This window comes from Impatiens glandulifera, unplaced genomic scaffold (genome assembly GCF_907164915.1).
Source record: "Impatiens glandulifera unplaced genomic scaffold, dImpGla2.1, whole genome shotgun sequence".
Lineage (NCBI taxonomy): Eukaryota > Viridiplantae > Streptophyta > Magnoliopsida > Ericales > Balsaminaceae > Impatiens > Impatiens glandulifera.
In genome coordinates, this window is record NW_025918807.1 from 101070 (window position 1) to 117914 (window position 16845).

Consider the following 16845-nt stretch of genomic DNA (forward strand, 5'->3'; position numbering starts at 1 on the left):
GAAAAGTGAGCCCCTATTCTGAGTCCGAGAAGTTGAAGGCGGCCATCATATCCTTGGTCCGCTTTTTCTTATCTGGTCTTGAGACTCGCTGTCTTGTAGGCCGCCGCTCCAAGTGCTCTTCATCTTCATCTTCGGTGTGAGTAGCCTGGTCCGGTTGACTTTCAATAACCGATTCAGTGAGTGAATCCAGCAGCCCGGCTACTTGAGCCTTCTTTGATGATTTCCTTTTCCGTTTCGCCGGAACCGAAGAGGAAGGAGCCGCTGTTTTCTTCTTCTTTTGAGCAGTTGCAAATTCTTCGAGCCCTTGTTTTTGTGCATTTAGCCGCTCTACATCTTCTCGTTGCTGAGCGGCTACGGATTCTTCAAGGCCCGGATACTTAGCCATTGTCCTTCGTTCTCGCTTAGCTCGTTCTTCTTCGGTGAGTTGCGGTGGCTCCTTCTCTCTTCTTGCTTCTTCGTCCAGCGCATCCTGGACTTCCTTAGCCACTCGGGCATTTGCCTCCACAACCGCTATATCCGCATTCACCTTGGCCTTGATTATTTCATCCACTTGTGCGGTCAGCGCCTTGAGGTCGGCCTCAAGCTTGTTGTTGCGGTCTTCAAGACTCGCATTCTTGTTTTCCAGATCGGTGACCCTCCATCCCAGGTCCTCATCTACCTCTGTGAATCCTTGTTCAGTTTCCCTTTCTAACCGATCCAAGTCATCCTTTATCCTTGAGGTCGTATCTTCCAAGGCCTCGGTTCGTTGAAGATGATTGTTGCGCAACACCACTTCGTCCCGGTAATCAGCCTCGATTTGTGAGATCCGGTCATGTCCCTTTACAAGATCATGCTTTGTCTTGTTGGCGAACCGGTGTGCCAAGCTCACGGTTCTCTTCATTTTCTCCTCTAACGGGTGAACCGTTGAGTTTGCAAATTCTTGAAGAAGGTTCTTGACCCATTCTTTTGTGACGCCCGGTTCAGAGACCCCATGTTGTTCAGCGTCAAGTTGCGCGGTTATAGGAGTCTCCGTCCTTTCATCGGCTTCGTTTATCACCGGATCCGCCCGAGGAGGAGTTGCACCATGATCGGTCTCAGAAGCTAGAGAGTGTTGTTTTCCTCGCTGTCCGACCGCCGCCTCAAGTCGATCAATTTCTTCTGCTAAGTCTCCTTTCGCTGCCTCAAGTTTTTCTAACACCAAGAGCTGTAAGTTAGCCTCCGGTGATCCCTCGACGTACCTTTCCTTAATCTTCCGGATCCGTACGGTTAACTTCTGTAGCCGGGCTCGCGGTCTTATGATTGTGGTTCGGCCCAAGGCTTCGTGAATAGTTTCGGCGTTGGTGAGGCTCATGACTGTTTCCTCAATTTCCTTCAGCCTTCGGAAACACTCTTCGTCGGTTAGGCCCGGTAACATGTGTTTGTAAAGTCTGTCGAATCGGTACTCGTGCCATTCCCGGTATAATTCGCCGACCGCTTCAGCTCGCCGTTCAATGTCCTCCAAGATCCGGCTCGCTATAAAATCGGCCTTCTTCTGGTCGTCCTCCTCCTCCTCTGCACTGCCTTCTTCACTGGCCTCGGCGTTCTCAATATTTGCGCCCGCGCCGGTATTATCGGAACTTGTTCTCGAATGCTCTTCTTCATTCGATCTTTCTTCATCGGTTTTTTGTGAGTCGGTTCGTTCAGACGAGGAAGCCGATTCGTCCTCATCCCTTGTTTGTGATGGCGGTTCTAAGAATACTATCTTCTCTTTGCCCTTGTTTCCGGTCTTTTCTTTTGCCGGGGCCGCTTTCTTGGCGGATTTTCTTCTTTCGGCCACCTGTGGAGCCGGGGGCCGGCTGCTTCCTCGCCAGGAAGTGTTTGGATCTTATCAGCCTTCCTGATGGGATGATGACACCGGGACAGGTGTTGATATTATGATGGATCAAGATTTTTCCAAGGGGAATGGCGTATCCCCAAGACCGTGTGGTGTCCGGATTCACCATGTCTTTTAGGTTGTGGAATATTTCCTTCGCCCAGTTTACTTTTATACCTTGTATCAGACCGACCAGCATTTCGATCTTGGCCTTGGTAAGACTGTTGTAATTGCCTCCTCTTGCCTGAACCGACTTTGTGAAGATGTCACAAAGCGGTATGTACTCTAGTCGAAGCGTCGCTTTCTTACTGGACACCTTCACCGGTTCTTCTTTGGTTGCTGAGAGGATCTGGCATGCTGCCTCGAACGTTTTTAGTTCTAAATTCAATTGTGCGTCTTGGCCGACTGTTGGAAGGCGTAAGCTTTCTACAACCGATTCCTCGGTTAGCTCGAATTCGGTACCGCTGACTGTCGCGGTGATTTTGTTGTCGGATAGAGTTGCGGTGTTGAAGAATTCTTCAACCGCTTCCCTATATAGAACATGGGGACCGCCGAGAAAATATTCAAGACCGGCTTCGGTCACCTTGTTAATAACTTCCTGTGCTGCCGGTGTGCCTTTCTATCGGATTTCCTCGAAATCCACCTAAGTTATGTGTTTGAACAAAGCCGAATTGCGCCCCATCTTAGAGAGTTTGAAAAACACAAGAGTAAATAACCGCTGAGAGAGTTCGAGAGCTTAGAGAGAGAAAGCCGTTTCGCGTGATAGTGGAATGAAATGCCCAAGGGCCGCTTTTATAGGTGCGGTTTGGAAACCCAACCGTCCCATCAGTATTTGGCGGGAGTTTTCCCTCCAAGCCGAATAGGCGGCAAACAGTGGGCGGGAAGCAATCGAAAGGCGGGAGTTTTTCCTTCCAAACCAAAAAGGTGGTAATGGCGGCAATTCAATGGGCGGTAATCCAATGGGCGGTAATCTTGAGCGGGAGGTTTGGGCGGGAGTTTTGGGCGGGAAATTTCCCTCCAAAATTTTCGATGTCGACTTTGATGACGCAATCTCTCCTTTGAAACCGTTTAATGCTGCGGTTTTCTTAACTTAACCGGAGAGTTTGCCTATCGAAAGGTAACCGGTTATAAGCAGAACTTTGCAATCTTTTGAATTCAAGCGGTTTATTTTGATTACCGGATAAGAGTGCGGTTACTTGACAAAGTTAACCGGTTACTTAGATATTCAAAATATTAAGATGACCCGGTCATTTAGACTGAAATAGAATTGTATTGAATAAACACTACAGAATAGAAACCGAAAGATAGATCGGTGCGAAAACAGACACACATAAGATGGAAAGATACAACTTATGTAATGATTAATTTAGAGAACCTTTCTTCAACCGCATCCATGTCAAGGATGTTTGAAGGGGATGCCGGTGTGCCCGGTCCAAACTCTGGCCGGTACTTTAGAATGAGCCGACTGATGTGAGGGGCATAACCGAGACCTTTCTTGGTTAGCACCATGGATTTCAGGTTTTGAAAGATGACTGTTGACCAGTTGATGGCCGTTTTGCTAACAATATTGGTCATCATGTTGTATGTGTTCTTGGAGTACCGCTGATTTGGAGATTGACAAAGAATAGACCGGGTCATAATCTCAAGAAGGAGTTGGGTGTGATGAGCGAGGCGGGTTTTTAACCCATAGTTTTCCACCGGAACATCGGTTCCAGAGAAGAATAGTGCGTGTTCATATGCCGCACTTCCCACCTGGGTTGGAAAGTCAGAGAACCCTTCTATGGGCAAGTTGAACATGTTGGCAAATTCGGCTTCATCAAGCCATAAAGTATGGTCTCTTACCGTAGAGACGATGTAGTGACCTCTGATGCAAGCGTTTCTGAAGAACGTCTTGACATCCTCAATAAGAATGGGACCGGATTCTTCGAGAAAGGTTCGAAGGCCGGTGTCAATTAAAGATTCAAACATGATCTTCTTTCCATGATCTTCGTTCCAATGTTCCATGCATGAGTCAAAGTTGATGCTTAAGAATTTCCTAGAGTTCTGCTCGGCTTGGTTCTAAACTTTGATAGTAGATAGAGAGGGAGTTAAAGATTTGAGATGTGTTAATTTCATTAGGAAAGGTCTCTTTATATAGACTCAGTTTTGGAGGGAAAGTGTTAGCATTGAATGTATGTTTTGTATTATTGGAGAAGAGAATCTTTATGTTTCCAAGGTTCATTGGGAAGAGTTTGCTTTTTGACCATTTGTGGAGCTCGAGGTAGGTGTTGGGTGAGGAGTGACCAAGTTAGTTGGGTATTGGTTATTTAGTTAGTTGGGTGTTACTATGTTAATTAAATATTGCTTTTCCATTAAGAAGTGAACCACCAATACATTAGGAAGTAGCCAAGAAAAATCGAGAAAAACATTTGATAAAACCGAAGAGTAACATGAATAAAACCGAAGGGAATGTAAATAAAGCCGAAGAAAACATGGTACAAGTCGAATCGATTATGGGTGGGTTGAATAAAGATACACCCGGTGCATGCAGCAAAATGACCGGGTGCAGGAAGGAGTAACTCAGTGTGCGTGGGAGTTGGCTTCACCGTTGGGGTTATGGCGGCGATTCCTCCTCCTCCAAGCCCTCTCAAACCGCTCATAGAATGAGTCGGTTATCTCTTTGGTAAGCACTTGGGCCTGGTTCAGACCTTCGCCTGGACAGGTCGGAACACCAAGCTCAACAAGAAGGCAGCTTAGTTGGGGGATGAGGCCGACTGATCGGACGCCAATCATCCAGATTATGACGTCGAACAGTACCCGCGACCAGTTCACCGGTGTACCGGTGGTGATAGCCGCCATCATGTTGAAGGTCGCGGTACAGTAGGTGTTCGTTACATCTCTCCCGAAGATGCTCCTACCGATCACGTCATTGAGGAGCTGATATTCAGCTCTCGAGTGTGATTTTGTACCGTGGTCTTCAACCGGTTCGTCAGACCGTGCAAGAGTGAGGGAGATTTCGGCCTTTATGTTGGCCGGAACATCGAGATCTGTCAACCCTTGCTTTGGAAGGCTAAAACACCGCGCAAAGTCTTTCTCGGTGAAGTCAAAGATGATACCTCCCCCCTTAGATTGGATGTGAGTATCGAAGTGGGAGGTACCCCTGAACACCCTGGCATTATAGAAGAATTCCAGGATTGATTCAGGGTATATAGTATGCTTGTCGTCCAGGAAATACCGAAGACCAGTGTCTTACAGGGATTTGATCATTCTATACACGTCATAATGCTCGATGCTTGAAGAAGATTGGAAGTCAACTTGAAGGATGTTGGGAAACTGAGACATTTTTGCCTTAGTGAGAGGATGAGTTTTGTCTTGTGAGTGTTTTGGTGAATGTTTGCTTCACTTAAATACTAGTTGGGAGAGTATCCTATTATCCAGGTATAACAGATGATGATGCTTATTAACTACAGGATAAAGAGGTATTGCATGAAATAGGTATGTTTGCAGTCTAGGGTGTTGGTCATAGACCTGGACCATGAAAGATATCAGATCTTCACGTCTTTTTAGGTGCGACCACTTTTTACTTTGAAAAGGCAATGTTCAGAACAGATATCTTTAAAAACTGATAATTATTCCACTTCTGTTTGAAGTTCAAATAATCTAAGATAACCTGTTTCCGAACCGGTCAGCCATCAGTTGTTCGTCCCGATGCGGTTATTTGGTGCATGCACCAAGTAACCGGTCTGTTTACTCTATCTGATAAACCGGGCGGTTCTTCCACAGATACCTTGAAATTTGAAGTCCAACAGTTTAGGACGAACTACCGGTTTTGTCTTTCCGAACCGGTTTCCCTTTGAGCATCCTTAGGAAGAATCTGACTAATGTCGGTTAAACCGAGAGTAAGTCTGAATTGAGAGAACTTAGCTTCCTGTAGGGGCTTGGTGAAGATATTGGCTACTTGTTGATCAGTTGGTACGTATTCCAGCCGGATATGCTTCAGCATGACATGTTCTCGGATGAAGTGGTGCCTTATGTCAATATGCTTAGTTCTGGAGTGGAGAACCGGATTGTAGGTGATTGCAATGGCACTTGTGTTGTCGCAGAAGATCGGAGACTCTTCGGCTGTGACACCGAAGTCCTTCAGCTGTTGTTGGATCCAAAGGAGTTGTGAGCAACAGCTTCTGACCGCCAAGTATTCAGCCTCTGCGGTTGATGTGGCCACCGATGTTTGTTTCTTGCTATGCCATGAAACAAGTCGGTCACCTAAGAATTGACATGTACCGCTGGTGCTTTTTCTGTCAATCTTACACCCTGCATAGTCTGCATCCGAATAACTCGTTAGGTTGAAGGACGAGTCCTTTGGATACCATAAGCCGACATCAGGTGTTCCCTTTAGGTACTTCAATATTCTTTTTGCGGCTGTGTGTTGGGATTGTTTAGGATTTGCTTGGAATCTTCCACACACACCGACTGCAAATAGAATGTCCGGTCTACTCGCTGTCAGGTATAGGAGGGAACCGATGATGCCCCGGTAAGCGATCTGGTCTACCGATTGACCCTCATCATCCTTGTCCAATTTAACCGATGAGCTCATTGGAGTAGCCGCTGAGGAGCATGTGTCCATTCCAAACTTCTTTAGAAGCTCCTTGGTGTACTTGAGTTGGCTTATGAACGTTCCTTCTTTGAGTTGCTTGACCTGAAGACCTAGGAAGAAACTCAATTCTCCCATCATACTCATTTCAAACTTGTTAGTCATCAGTTTTGAAAATTTATCACATAGTTTAGGATCGGTTGAACCGAAAATGATATCATCTACATAGATTTGAACAAGTAGGATATGTTCCTTCTTTTCAAATTTAAACAACGTTTTGTCCACCGAACCTATGGTGAAATCATGTTGTATCAAAAATGCGGTTAGTGTATCATACCAGGCTCTAGGTGCTTGCTTTAGACCGTATAAAGCTTTGTTTAACCGATATACATGGTTTGGAAATTCAGCACTTTTGAAACCGGGTGGTTGTTCAACATACACCTCTTCACGTAGGTCACCATTCAAGAATGCACTTTTAACATCCATTTGAAAAACCTTAAAGTTTTTGAATGCAGTAAAGGCTAGAAAGATTCTAATGGCTTCAATCCTAGCTACAGGAGCAAATGATTCTTCAAAATCAATGCCTTCTTCCTGTTTGTAACCTTGTGCCACTAATCTGGCTTTGTTCCTCGTGACCAAACCGTCCTCATTGAGTTTGTTTCTGAATACCCATCTTGTTCCTATGACCAGTTGATCTTTCGGTCTAGGGACTAGGTACCAGACCTTACTACTCTCGAACTGGTTTAGCTCTTCTTGCATTCCCAAGATCCAATCCGGATCTGACAATGCTTCATCTATTCTTTTCGGCTCAATCTGGGATATGAAAGCGAAATTAAAATATTCCTCCAGAAGTTGACGCCTAGTTCGAACAGGTTCTGAAGGTCACCTATAATTTGCTCAGGAGGATGTTTAGTGTTTCTTTTGAGGTTCGGTTCAGGGATGTCTATCGAATTACCGTTTACTTGATCAAGGCTAGACGTGTCGGTAGGCTGAACAGGAATGTCAGACCGGCCGACTTCCTCGGTTTGAACCGAAGTGTCAGCTTCCTGTCGTGGGACAACTTGATCCGGCTGGGTTTCAATATTACCCATTTGGTCATGGACAAACCGCCTGAAGACCGGAGTCTCATCTTCACTATCAGAATGGATATTGTTGTTTTCCAATCTGTTGTGTAGATCAAAGCATGATGTAGTGTTACTTTCAACCGATTCATCGAAAACAACGTGAAGTGTTTCCTCCATGGATAAGGTTCTATTGTTATACACTCTATATGCCTTACTCACTGCTGAGTAACCTAGCATGATCCCAGTATCGGTTTTTGCATCAAAAACAGAGAGTTGGGTTTTACCATTTATATGTATGTAGCATTTACAACCAAAAATCTTAAGGTACTTAAGGTTGGGAACCCTGTTAAAATAAATCTCATACGGTGTTTTGTTATGAAACTTGTTAATCAGAGACCGATTTTGTGTATAACATGCAGTGTTGATAGCCTCTGCCCAAAATTTCTGAGCAATGCCCGAATCGGTTATCATGGACCGTGCGGCTTCCTTGAGAGTCTGGTTTCTTCTCTCAGCCAGGCCATTTTGTTGAGGAGTCCTAGTACTAGACAACTCGTGTCTAATACCGAATTCATCAAGATATGCGGTTAAGGTACTATTGGTAAATTCGGTACCTCTATCACTTCTAATGCTATTAATGCGAGTTGATTTTTCATTTTGCAAGCGTTTAAGCAGTGTAATCAAGTTCTATGCGGTTTCACGTTTAAATGGTAGAAATATTACCCATGTAAATCTAGAATAATCATCAATAACTACCATGGTGTAAAGCATACCTCCTAGGCTAATGACCTGAATCGGTCCAAATAAGTCCATGTGAAGGAGATCTAAGCATCGGCTAGATTGGATATTTCCTTTACTCTTAAAAGTTGACTTAGTTTGTTTACCCATTTGACATGCTGAGCAAACCTTATCCTTGTTAAACACTATGTCAGGAATACCTTCAACTAGCTTTTTACCGCGAATGTAGTTTAAAGTTTTCATGTTCAGATGATTTAGTCTCTTATGCCACAACCAGGTTTGATCAGTCTTAGCTATCATGCATATAGGGTATTCTACCTTAGTTTTCTAGTCTACTTTGTAAATATTACCTAACCTATTTCCGGTTAGCAGTACGATACCTTGAGAGTTCTTAACTAAGCATGCATGTTTAAGAAATTCTACCGTGTATCCGGCATCACACATCTGACTAATGCTTAGCAAGTTAAAACGTAAGTTTTCAACTAGGAGTACGTTATCAATAGTTAAGTTACCATGGACAATCTTACCCTTGCCCACAGTTCTACCTTTTGAGTTGTCACCAAAAGTGATTAGTGCACCGGTTTCTATTCTGATGTCGGTTAGCAAGTTGCTGTTCCCGGTCATATGCCTGGAGCAGCCACTATCCAAGTACCATTCAGAGTTTCCTAGCCGTTTCTTTAGATCCTGCAAAATGTACATATTTACAACTATTTGGTACCCACATTTACTTGGGTCCACATGCGATTAGTCCCTTGGGTATCCAAACCTTGACAAACCGGACAGCCTTCTTTGCTAAGGTTTTAACCGTCCTTTTGGCACTCGGTTTTGGGTATCTCGGTTTTCCTACGAAGGTCTTAAATGAGGGTGATCTTTGTTTTGACCTATGCGGTTGACGATTGGCTTTCCTATTTTTGAGCAGGACGGCTTTCCTTTTCTTAGGGTCAAGCCACTTTTCAGAGTCGGTTGGACCAACATAGTTGTAGTTTAGTTTTTCTTCCGTATAGTATGCGGTCAACTCTTCTTCAGCGGTCAGGGAGCTTTTAATGAATCTTATAAGAGGAAGGTTACTCCTTGTAAACCTTACTTTCTCTACGGGTTTTTGGTCTTTGGATTCATCCTTTGTGTATCCTAAGCCGAACATGCAAAAAGGATGTCTGTAATGACTGCACATTTTCTTTACCATATCACTAGATCTCTTATATGCGGCCATCTTATACTGGAGTCGGGCACTTTCTTCCTCGGTTAGTTCTCTAGCTGATTCACTAGACTGTTCGGTCTTAAGTGGTTGTTCAGGTGCTAGCTCGGTTTCTAAAGTAGGAGTTTTATCAGGTTCTATGATCTCTGGTTCGGTTGTTACGGGTACTTCTGGTTCTGTCGAAATGGGTACTATAGGATCGGTTCTAATGTTGAGGTGCTTAGGTAACATAGCTAGTAGGTTCTTATACTCTTCTACCATGTCATTCAATGCATTATATAACTCATCTTTACTAAATTCTTCACAGGGAGAGTCAAATACTTGTTCCTCATTTGCAATGAGGCATGTGAGTTCATCATCACTGTCACTGTGAGCCCATAAGCTTCCTTCATCATCGGCTATCAGTGCTTTCTGAACCTCACTTCCTTCACCGGTTTGTTGATAGTTATTTCGGTTATCTTGGTTATCCGATTTCCGGTTATCCCTCCTCGGTTTCCTGCATTCCCACTTGAAATGTCCCAAACAGTTACAGTTATAACACCTTACATTGGATTTATCACCGTAGTTGTAGTTTGTTGGTTGGCTCCTTTTCATAAACCTCCCAAATTTCTGTGCAAGCATCGCCATGGCATCCTCGGTAAACTGTTCGGCGGTTCTGATCGGTGCAGGTGCAGGAGCAACCGGTTCTGTGGATGTGATCAGTGCTCTGGTTGAGGTTGAAGCCGAAACTTCTTCTTCAGTTCTAGATCTCATTTCGAACTCATACGCCTTAAGATCTTCGAATACATCGTGTAGCTTCATCTTGTTTAGGCAGTTTGATTCCCTCATCACCATTGTCTTTATGTCCCACGCACTTGGAAGAGATCTTAATGCTTTCATGATAACCTCTTTGTTGTCGTACCTCTTACCAAGAGTTGCTAGTTCATCTAATACACCAGTGAACCGGTCACTGTACTCTTTCATTGTTTCTCCCGGTTTCATCTTGATGCTTTCAAACTTCTGAGTAGCTACCATTATCTTGTTTTCCTTTTTCTTTCATTTCCCTCAAAGATCTGAATAACTGTGTCCCATGTCTCCTTTGCGGTTTTGCAGTCTCTGATCTTGCAGTACGTATTTCTATCCACACTGTTGGAGATCCGGTTTCTAGCATGGTTATCCAGGTTGTTTCTCCTTCTATCTTCAGCTGTCCATTCCTTTCTGTCCTTATCAATAATTATCGGTCCTTCGGCCAGAATGGACTCCATCTCATCATCCAAGGTGATTAAGTGTAGGTGCATGCGTGCCTTCCAGTTGGCAAAGTCATCACCTTCTAGCATAGGGGGCCTATCGAAAGACATGCTTGCTTGAGTATTGAAACTAACTGCTCTGATACCAATTGTTAGGATCTAGGTCGCGGCTGGAGGACCGGGGTTGGGCCAGTTAGCGCGTCTTACTCAACGGGTGGTGGTTAATCCGTTTATAGATTAACACCGGGATTTCAATACTACACAAACTGTCACAAACCCTTGAACTAGGTTCAAGCGCGGAAGAGGTTTATTTCAGGTTGAAGCAGCACACTTGTATGATAGGCAGAACCGGTTTTGGATGATGAAGGTTTGAAATTTAATGGGTCGGTTTCAGTAACCTGGTGATTCGGATTGGATAGAGTTAAGTGGGTTAGAGCGGTGTCGGTAAGTTAGTACAGGTCGGTTAGGAAAAGGAACCGGCATAAAGTAAATAACAAGACAGATTTTATGGATGTTCGGAGATAAAACTCCTACGTCACCCCTTCCTCTCGAAACCGCGAGAAGGATATTCACTAAGGAATACAAGTACAATCCGATTGAGACTTATTTCCTGCTCGATGATACCTTTACAATTTACACCGAAGTTGTAAAATACACACTTTAACTTTAGCACTTAGGCTTTCTAGAGATAGAACAACACAATCTTATCAATTGTAAATTAAATGCTCACTTGTCTCTTGTATGTGCCGCATTTACTTTTCTTCAACTACTCCTTTTATAGGTGAAACAGTGATTCAGTGATTCAGACCCTGCGGTCATCTTTTCAGACCTGGCGGTCAATCTCAGACCTGGAGGTCAATCTCACAGACTTGGCAGTCTGTTCTTCCGGTGTGTAAGACAAACCTGCTAGGTTTGTCTTTTACTCAATGTGGTGACTGTCTGTTAAACAGTTGTCTGTATTTGGAAGATCTCCTTTCTGATTTATCCCGAAGTGGAAAGATCCTGTAGGACTGTCTTCTGCAGCCTGCAGACTTTCCTCAGACTTGTATGGATGTGGAAGTGTTCAGTCTGTTCCTTTGGTATCATCTTCAACAGATACCCGAATTGTCTTCTTATACTTGGTCGGTCATTTGACTTAACCGAATGGCTTCCGGTGTGTTTGGTTTAACCGGACAGCTTCCGGTTCTTTCTTTGTCTTGTGGCTGATCAGCTGTCTGGTGTTTCCGGTTTTTAGGCTTTGGCCAATCCTTTGTTTGTGCGGTGATGTTCCAAATGTTCTGGTCGGTTTAATGTCTTGACCGGTTAGTCTTTTTAGCCGGTTCATTTGTTTGACCGGTCCGGTTCCTTGTTCTTGCATGGAAGATTTATTTATGTTAAGTTCTGTGAACCGGTCTAATTTTATCTAACAACGCATCAAATAGATCCATGTATAACGAGAAAAATCGTCAATAAATATCACATAATATTTTAAACCACCCATAATATTATGTGGTGCAGGACCCCAAATATCATAGTGAATCATATCAAAAGGTGCTAAGGAATTAGAATCATTAGGAAAAAAAGGTAGAGTGTGTTCTTTAGAAAGCTCACAAGAAACACAATCAAAAGTTTCAGTCTTAATAAGACCTAAAGAACCACTAGTTATTAAAGAACTCAAATGATCTTTAGAAGGATGACCTAATCGAGAGTGCCAAATTTGAGAAGTGATAGCTCCAACAAAATATTGTGATGGAAGAGATAGAGAAGTGAGTTCAAACAATCGTCCAACCTTACGTCACATTCCATTGATTTTTTTTGTTTGAGGATCTTGCACAACACAACCATCACTCGAAAAAGTTATGTTAAAACCGAGATCACATATTTGTCCAACAGAAATAAGATTTAATGAAAAGTTTTGGAACAGAAAATGTTTCAGGAAAGGACAATTTAGAAGTTTGAGCAGTACCAATAGTTTGAACATTCAAAGTAGTATTATCAGCAGTATGAACAACATATGGAATAATAGGCTTTCTAGTGGATGTTAGAAAAGATGATTCATAAGTCATATGATTACAACATCCTGAATAAAAACCCATGAGGTAGAAGTACCTGGTGTGGTAGATAACACTAAAGAAGATACGAATGGAGAAAATGTAGTAGCATGATTTGTTTGAAGTGTAGTACCATGATTTGATTGAAGTTTTTGTAAGAGTGATAGAATGTCTATAAGAGAAAATTTGGGAAAAGTGTTCTCTAATGAAGTACCTATGACAGTAGCAACGGTAGAGAATGAAAATTTGGAAGACTTATCCATTAAAACTGAATTAATATGAACATCAATATTCAGAAATAAATACACAAACCTTAAACGGCCATAAAACCTAGAGCCTAAACTCTGATACCATGTAAGAAGATTGAGAGAAAGAGAATAATAGTGTGCAACTTTATTCAATATAATAAAGGTATTTATACCTGAGTTACATTAGCAATATAAAGAAAATAGAATAGAATATATTATAGAATAGAATATATTATATTATTGAATAAAATATAATATAATAATATATCGATATAATATATTATTATATTATAAATATTAACAATCTTCAATTTTAAATGATTTAAAATTATCCTTAGGGTCTGAAACAGAGCTAAGTACAATGAGTTATACTGCTCCATCACTAAATCTGAATTTCAGCTCTTCTTGTTGAAAATTTTATCACTGAATTGAAGATATTGAAATGATAGTGTTGACGGATTGTCAACGAATCTTTTTGTTGACATGAACATCATGTTATACTTTTGTATGAATCATTCATATTTAAAATTTTATTGTCATGTTGTGTGCAAACTTGTTGCATGTACACAAGAACAAGAAGATGATCAAATTATTTTTCTCTTAAATTGATAAGTAATATTTTAATAGTTGAGACTATATCCATGACACTTACAATATCAACGAATTTGTGATACAAAGCTTAACAAATAATTTCCATAATTTTGTGTATCATATGAAGTGTGAAAATAAATTTAAAAGATCTCATAGCTATCAAACAACCATTATTTCTCCACATAAAGAACTATATTATAAATTATCAATCTCATTAATTTCTTTACCAGAATCACGTTTGTCCAAAGGTATCATACGAATAATTTCAATAACTTGAACATAATGTAACTCAAAATGTTATTTGGAAGAACAACCAAAATGTCATTTAGAAAAAAATAATCAAACATAAATCTCTTTTGTTGAAGCTTCAACTAATGTTAATTGCAACATATTATCAAACTAGTGTATATAATATGCATATGGACACTCTCAAAAAAAATAAAGATTGAAGTTCATTACAAGCACTAAACATGTTGCTATAGCACCGTCATACTTATGTCCTCTCATATTAGTGATAAGCAAATTATATTGAGAAAGAAAATGGAATATTTTTATTTCAATGTTGAAGTAATAGGGTTTGGAACATTAACAATCTCAAATAAACATTCTCATAAGATACCGAGACAATCAACAAATCTCAAAATAAGTGTTATTTCTTGGATAAATATATTTATATTTCAAAATAAAATATATTTAATTTTAATGAATATATATAATGGTTTGGAGTTATAATATAGTTATGGTTATATTTATCTAGTACAATCGATCAAGCATAGTATCTTCGTTTGTCTCGGTAATTGTACTTGATGTTGATTTTAATTAATTTTGTTTTTGAACTAAACAGAACTAGCACACTCACATGCATGCCCCTGCTTCAATTCAATGTACTTCCAAATGTAATCGAACCTATGACTTTTTTTATCTCTTAAGCCGACTCTCACCACTTGAGCTACCTTGGTGGGTTATTGATTTATAAATTTTAATTGATAGTCAATTAATATTTGATTAATTTGGCTATTTGTTGTGTTACTAATTATATGGGTCCCATATATATAAAGAATCTTGGTGGACACACATATTGTTTTTTATTACTCTTCCACAAACATTTCACAAAAAAAAATGTACTATGTTAGGATCGGTGTCGACAATAGAGACGGGGGTCTGACTATTGTGAATAGCTTATGACTTCAATTCGATTTTAACTCTGTTAAAAGTTAAGATTTGTTTCTATTCTTCACAAATCTTCACAAACTCTTGAACATGTTCAAGTGCGGAACAGTTTATTGGATTTGAATCGTTAGGAGAATGAATGCAATGGAAAGAATGTAAAGAACACGGAGAGTTTTATCGATGTTCGGAGATAAAACTCCTATGTCACCCTTATTCCTCAACATAAATGATATTCACTAGAAGACTTTGATTGGTATATAACACATTATACAAACCCAGTAAGAAACCACATGACTTAACAATTGCCTATTTCTGAACTTCTAACTAACTCTCTATTGAACAAAACAACCTCTATTCAACTTACAATACTGAAATTTCACACAAAAAGAACAATAGACGAATTACAAAGTAATCTCGCAATGAGTAGTTAAATCACTCTTGAAATTGAGAGAGATTAAGCGATTAGATATGACCGAGAGGGAGAGATGGATCGAGAGATTTGTCCGTTGTCCATGAATTTCTATTTATACTTGAATAGCACCAACAGTCGAATCTTCTTTGTGGACACATGTCATGTGTCCGTTGGACGACCGCCAATTGTACAATAGTACAGAAGACTATGAGCATTGGGATCGTGGCCGTACAGGACTGATAGTGCGTCAAATATCCTCTGGTATTGTGTTTTATGAGAGAGATACAATGTGGGCTATTTGAATGATAAATGCATACATGGAAGTCTTTCATTTGTCGAGATTAGCTGGATTGTCAGACTACTGATAACGAACAAAACAGACAATCTGAGTAGAGAAACAGACGCTCCTTCGGATGTTTGATCAAGTCGGAAGACGTCTAACTATGCTTCTTAATTAGACTGCGTCTAAGAAGAAGTTAGTTAGTATGACAGTATCTAACTATGCTTCTTCATTAGACCGCGTCTAAGAAGAAGTTAGAAGGCATCTAACTACGCTTCTTCATTAGACGGCGTCTAAGAAGAAGTTAGACGGCGTCTAATACACGCACTCCTTAGACCGCGTCTGAAGGAGTTAGACGACGTCTAACCGCGCTTTCTTTAGACCGCGTGAAAAGGAGTTAGATGACGTCTAACTACGTGCACTCCTTAAACCACGTCTAAAGGAGTTAGACGACATCTAACTGCGCTTTTCTTAGACCGCGTCTAAAGGAGTTAGACGACGTCTAATTGTGTTTTTCTTAGACCATGTCTAAAAGAGTTAGACGACGTCTAACCGTGCTTTCCTTAGACCACGTCTATAGGAGTTAGACGACGTCCGAAAGGACAAACTTCTTTTATATTTGTACCTACACAAGGGTAAATTACACAACTTAGTTTTGTTCAAATCTCATCATCAAAATTATGCAGTACATATTCTTTTAAGTTAATTAAGTATTTCTTAATTAATTAATTTTCTTTGTTCTTTATTTAATTTAATCTAACAATTTCCCCCTTTTTAATGATGTTAAAACTTAGTTAAATCAATTTAAGAAGCAAAATCAATTTAGAACATGAACTCAAACATTATCCAATGTGTTTATATCAAAAGTAAGATACATAAGATGATAAATTAAGATCCTTCCCTTTTAACTCTTGGATTTACGTCTTGAAGGCCGATTTCTCTAAGCATAAGATGTTCCAATCAATTTCCTCTTCGAATAACACTGCCACCGCCTCTATCTCCTCCACGACCACCTTGATCAGTTTTGCAGCTACCTCGGTCGCCTTGAGTAGGTTTTCTTTTGGATCGAGTGCCACGAGCATTTGATCCCCCTCTATTGTTACCTTCTCCCTTTTAAATATTATCAGGGTCAGCATCAGTAAGGGTTCTGGCTTTGACAGCTTCAGCCTCAGCATCTTCTTCTTCTTGGAAATGCCTAGAGACAGTCTTTGCTGCATCTAAATGTTCAGCTTCAGCACTTCTCATAGATTTGGAAACCTCAAGCACTTGAAGATTTACAGATTCAATCAAGGACCTTGTCTCATTGTGAAGCTCAAGAATGAAAGACTTCGACTGGTCATGAATCTCAGAATTTTTCTTGTGTAGATACACTTGCATTCTCTTACACTGAGTGTAAAAGATCTTTACGTCATAGGTGTTCTGCAGCAGGTTCTTATCGGTGCTTTTCAGAGTAGAAGTTAAGACAACAATAACCTCATTGTTTGCTGCTAATC

At 40.8% G+C, this 16845-nt stretch overlaps 1 protein-coding gene across 1 annotated transcript; it reads right to left on the minus strand.

Annotated features, from left to right (window-relative positions):
- Positions 1-13: 13 nt before the first annotated feature.
- Positions 14-16434, minus strand: LOC124917059 (apical junction molecule-like). Its single transcript, XM_047457630.1, has 3 exons — positions 16274-16434; positions 2009-2361; positions 14-1821 (listed from the first exon to the last, which is right to left on the minus strand). The coding sequence occupies exons 1-3, from the start codon at positions 16432-16434 to the stop codon at positions 14-16; spliced, it is 2322 nt and encodes a 773-aa protein (XP_047313586.1).
- Positions 16435-16845: the final 411 nt, after the last annotated feature.

Bases quoted from the DNA above. Each gene is read 5' to 3' on its own strand.
- LOC124917059 (XM_047457630.1), bottom strand. From the start codon at position 16,434: ATGCTCGTGGCACTCGATCCAAAAGAAAACCTACTCAAGGCGACCGAG. The intron at 2,362-16,273 runs GTAAATCCAAGA...TGTTCTATATAG, and splicing joins GAGAAATCGGCCTTCAAGAC to GGAAGCGGTTGAAGAATTCT. The intron at 1,822-2,008 runs GTATAAAAGTAA...CTTCCTGGCGAG, and splicing joins GCTGGTCGGTCTGATACAAG to GAAGCAGCCGGCCCCCGGCT.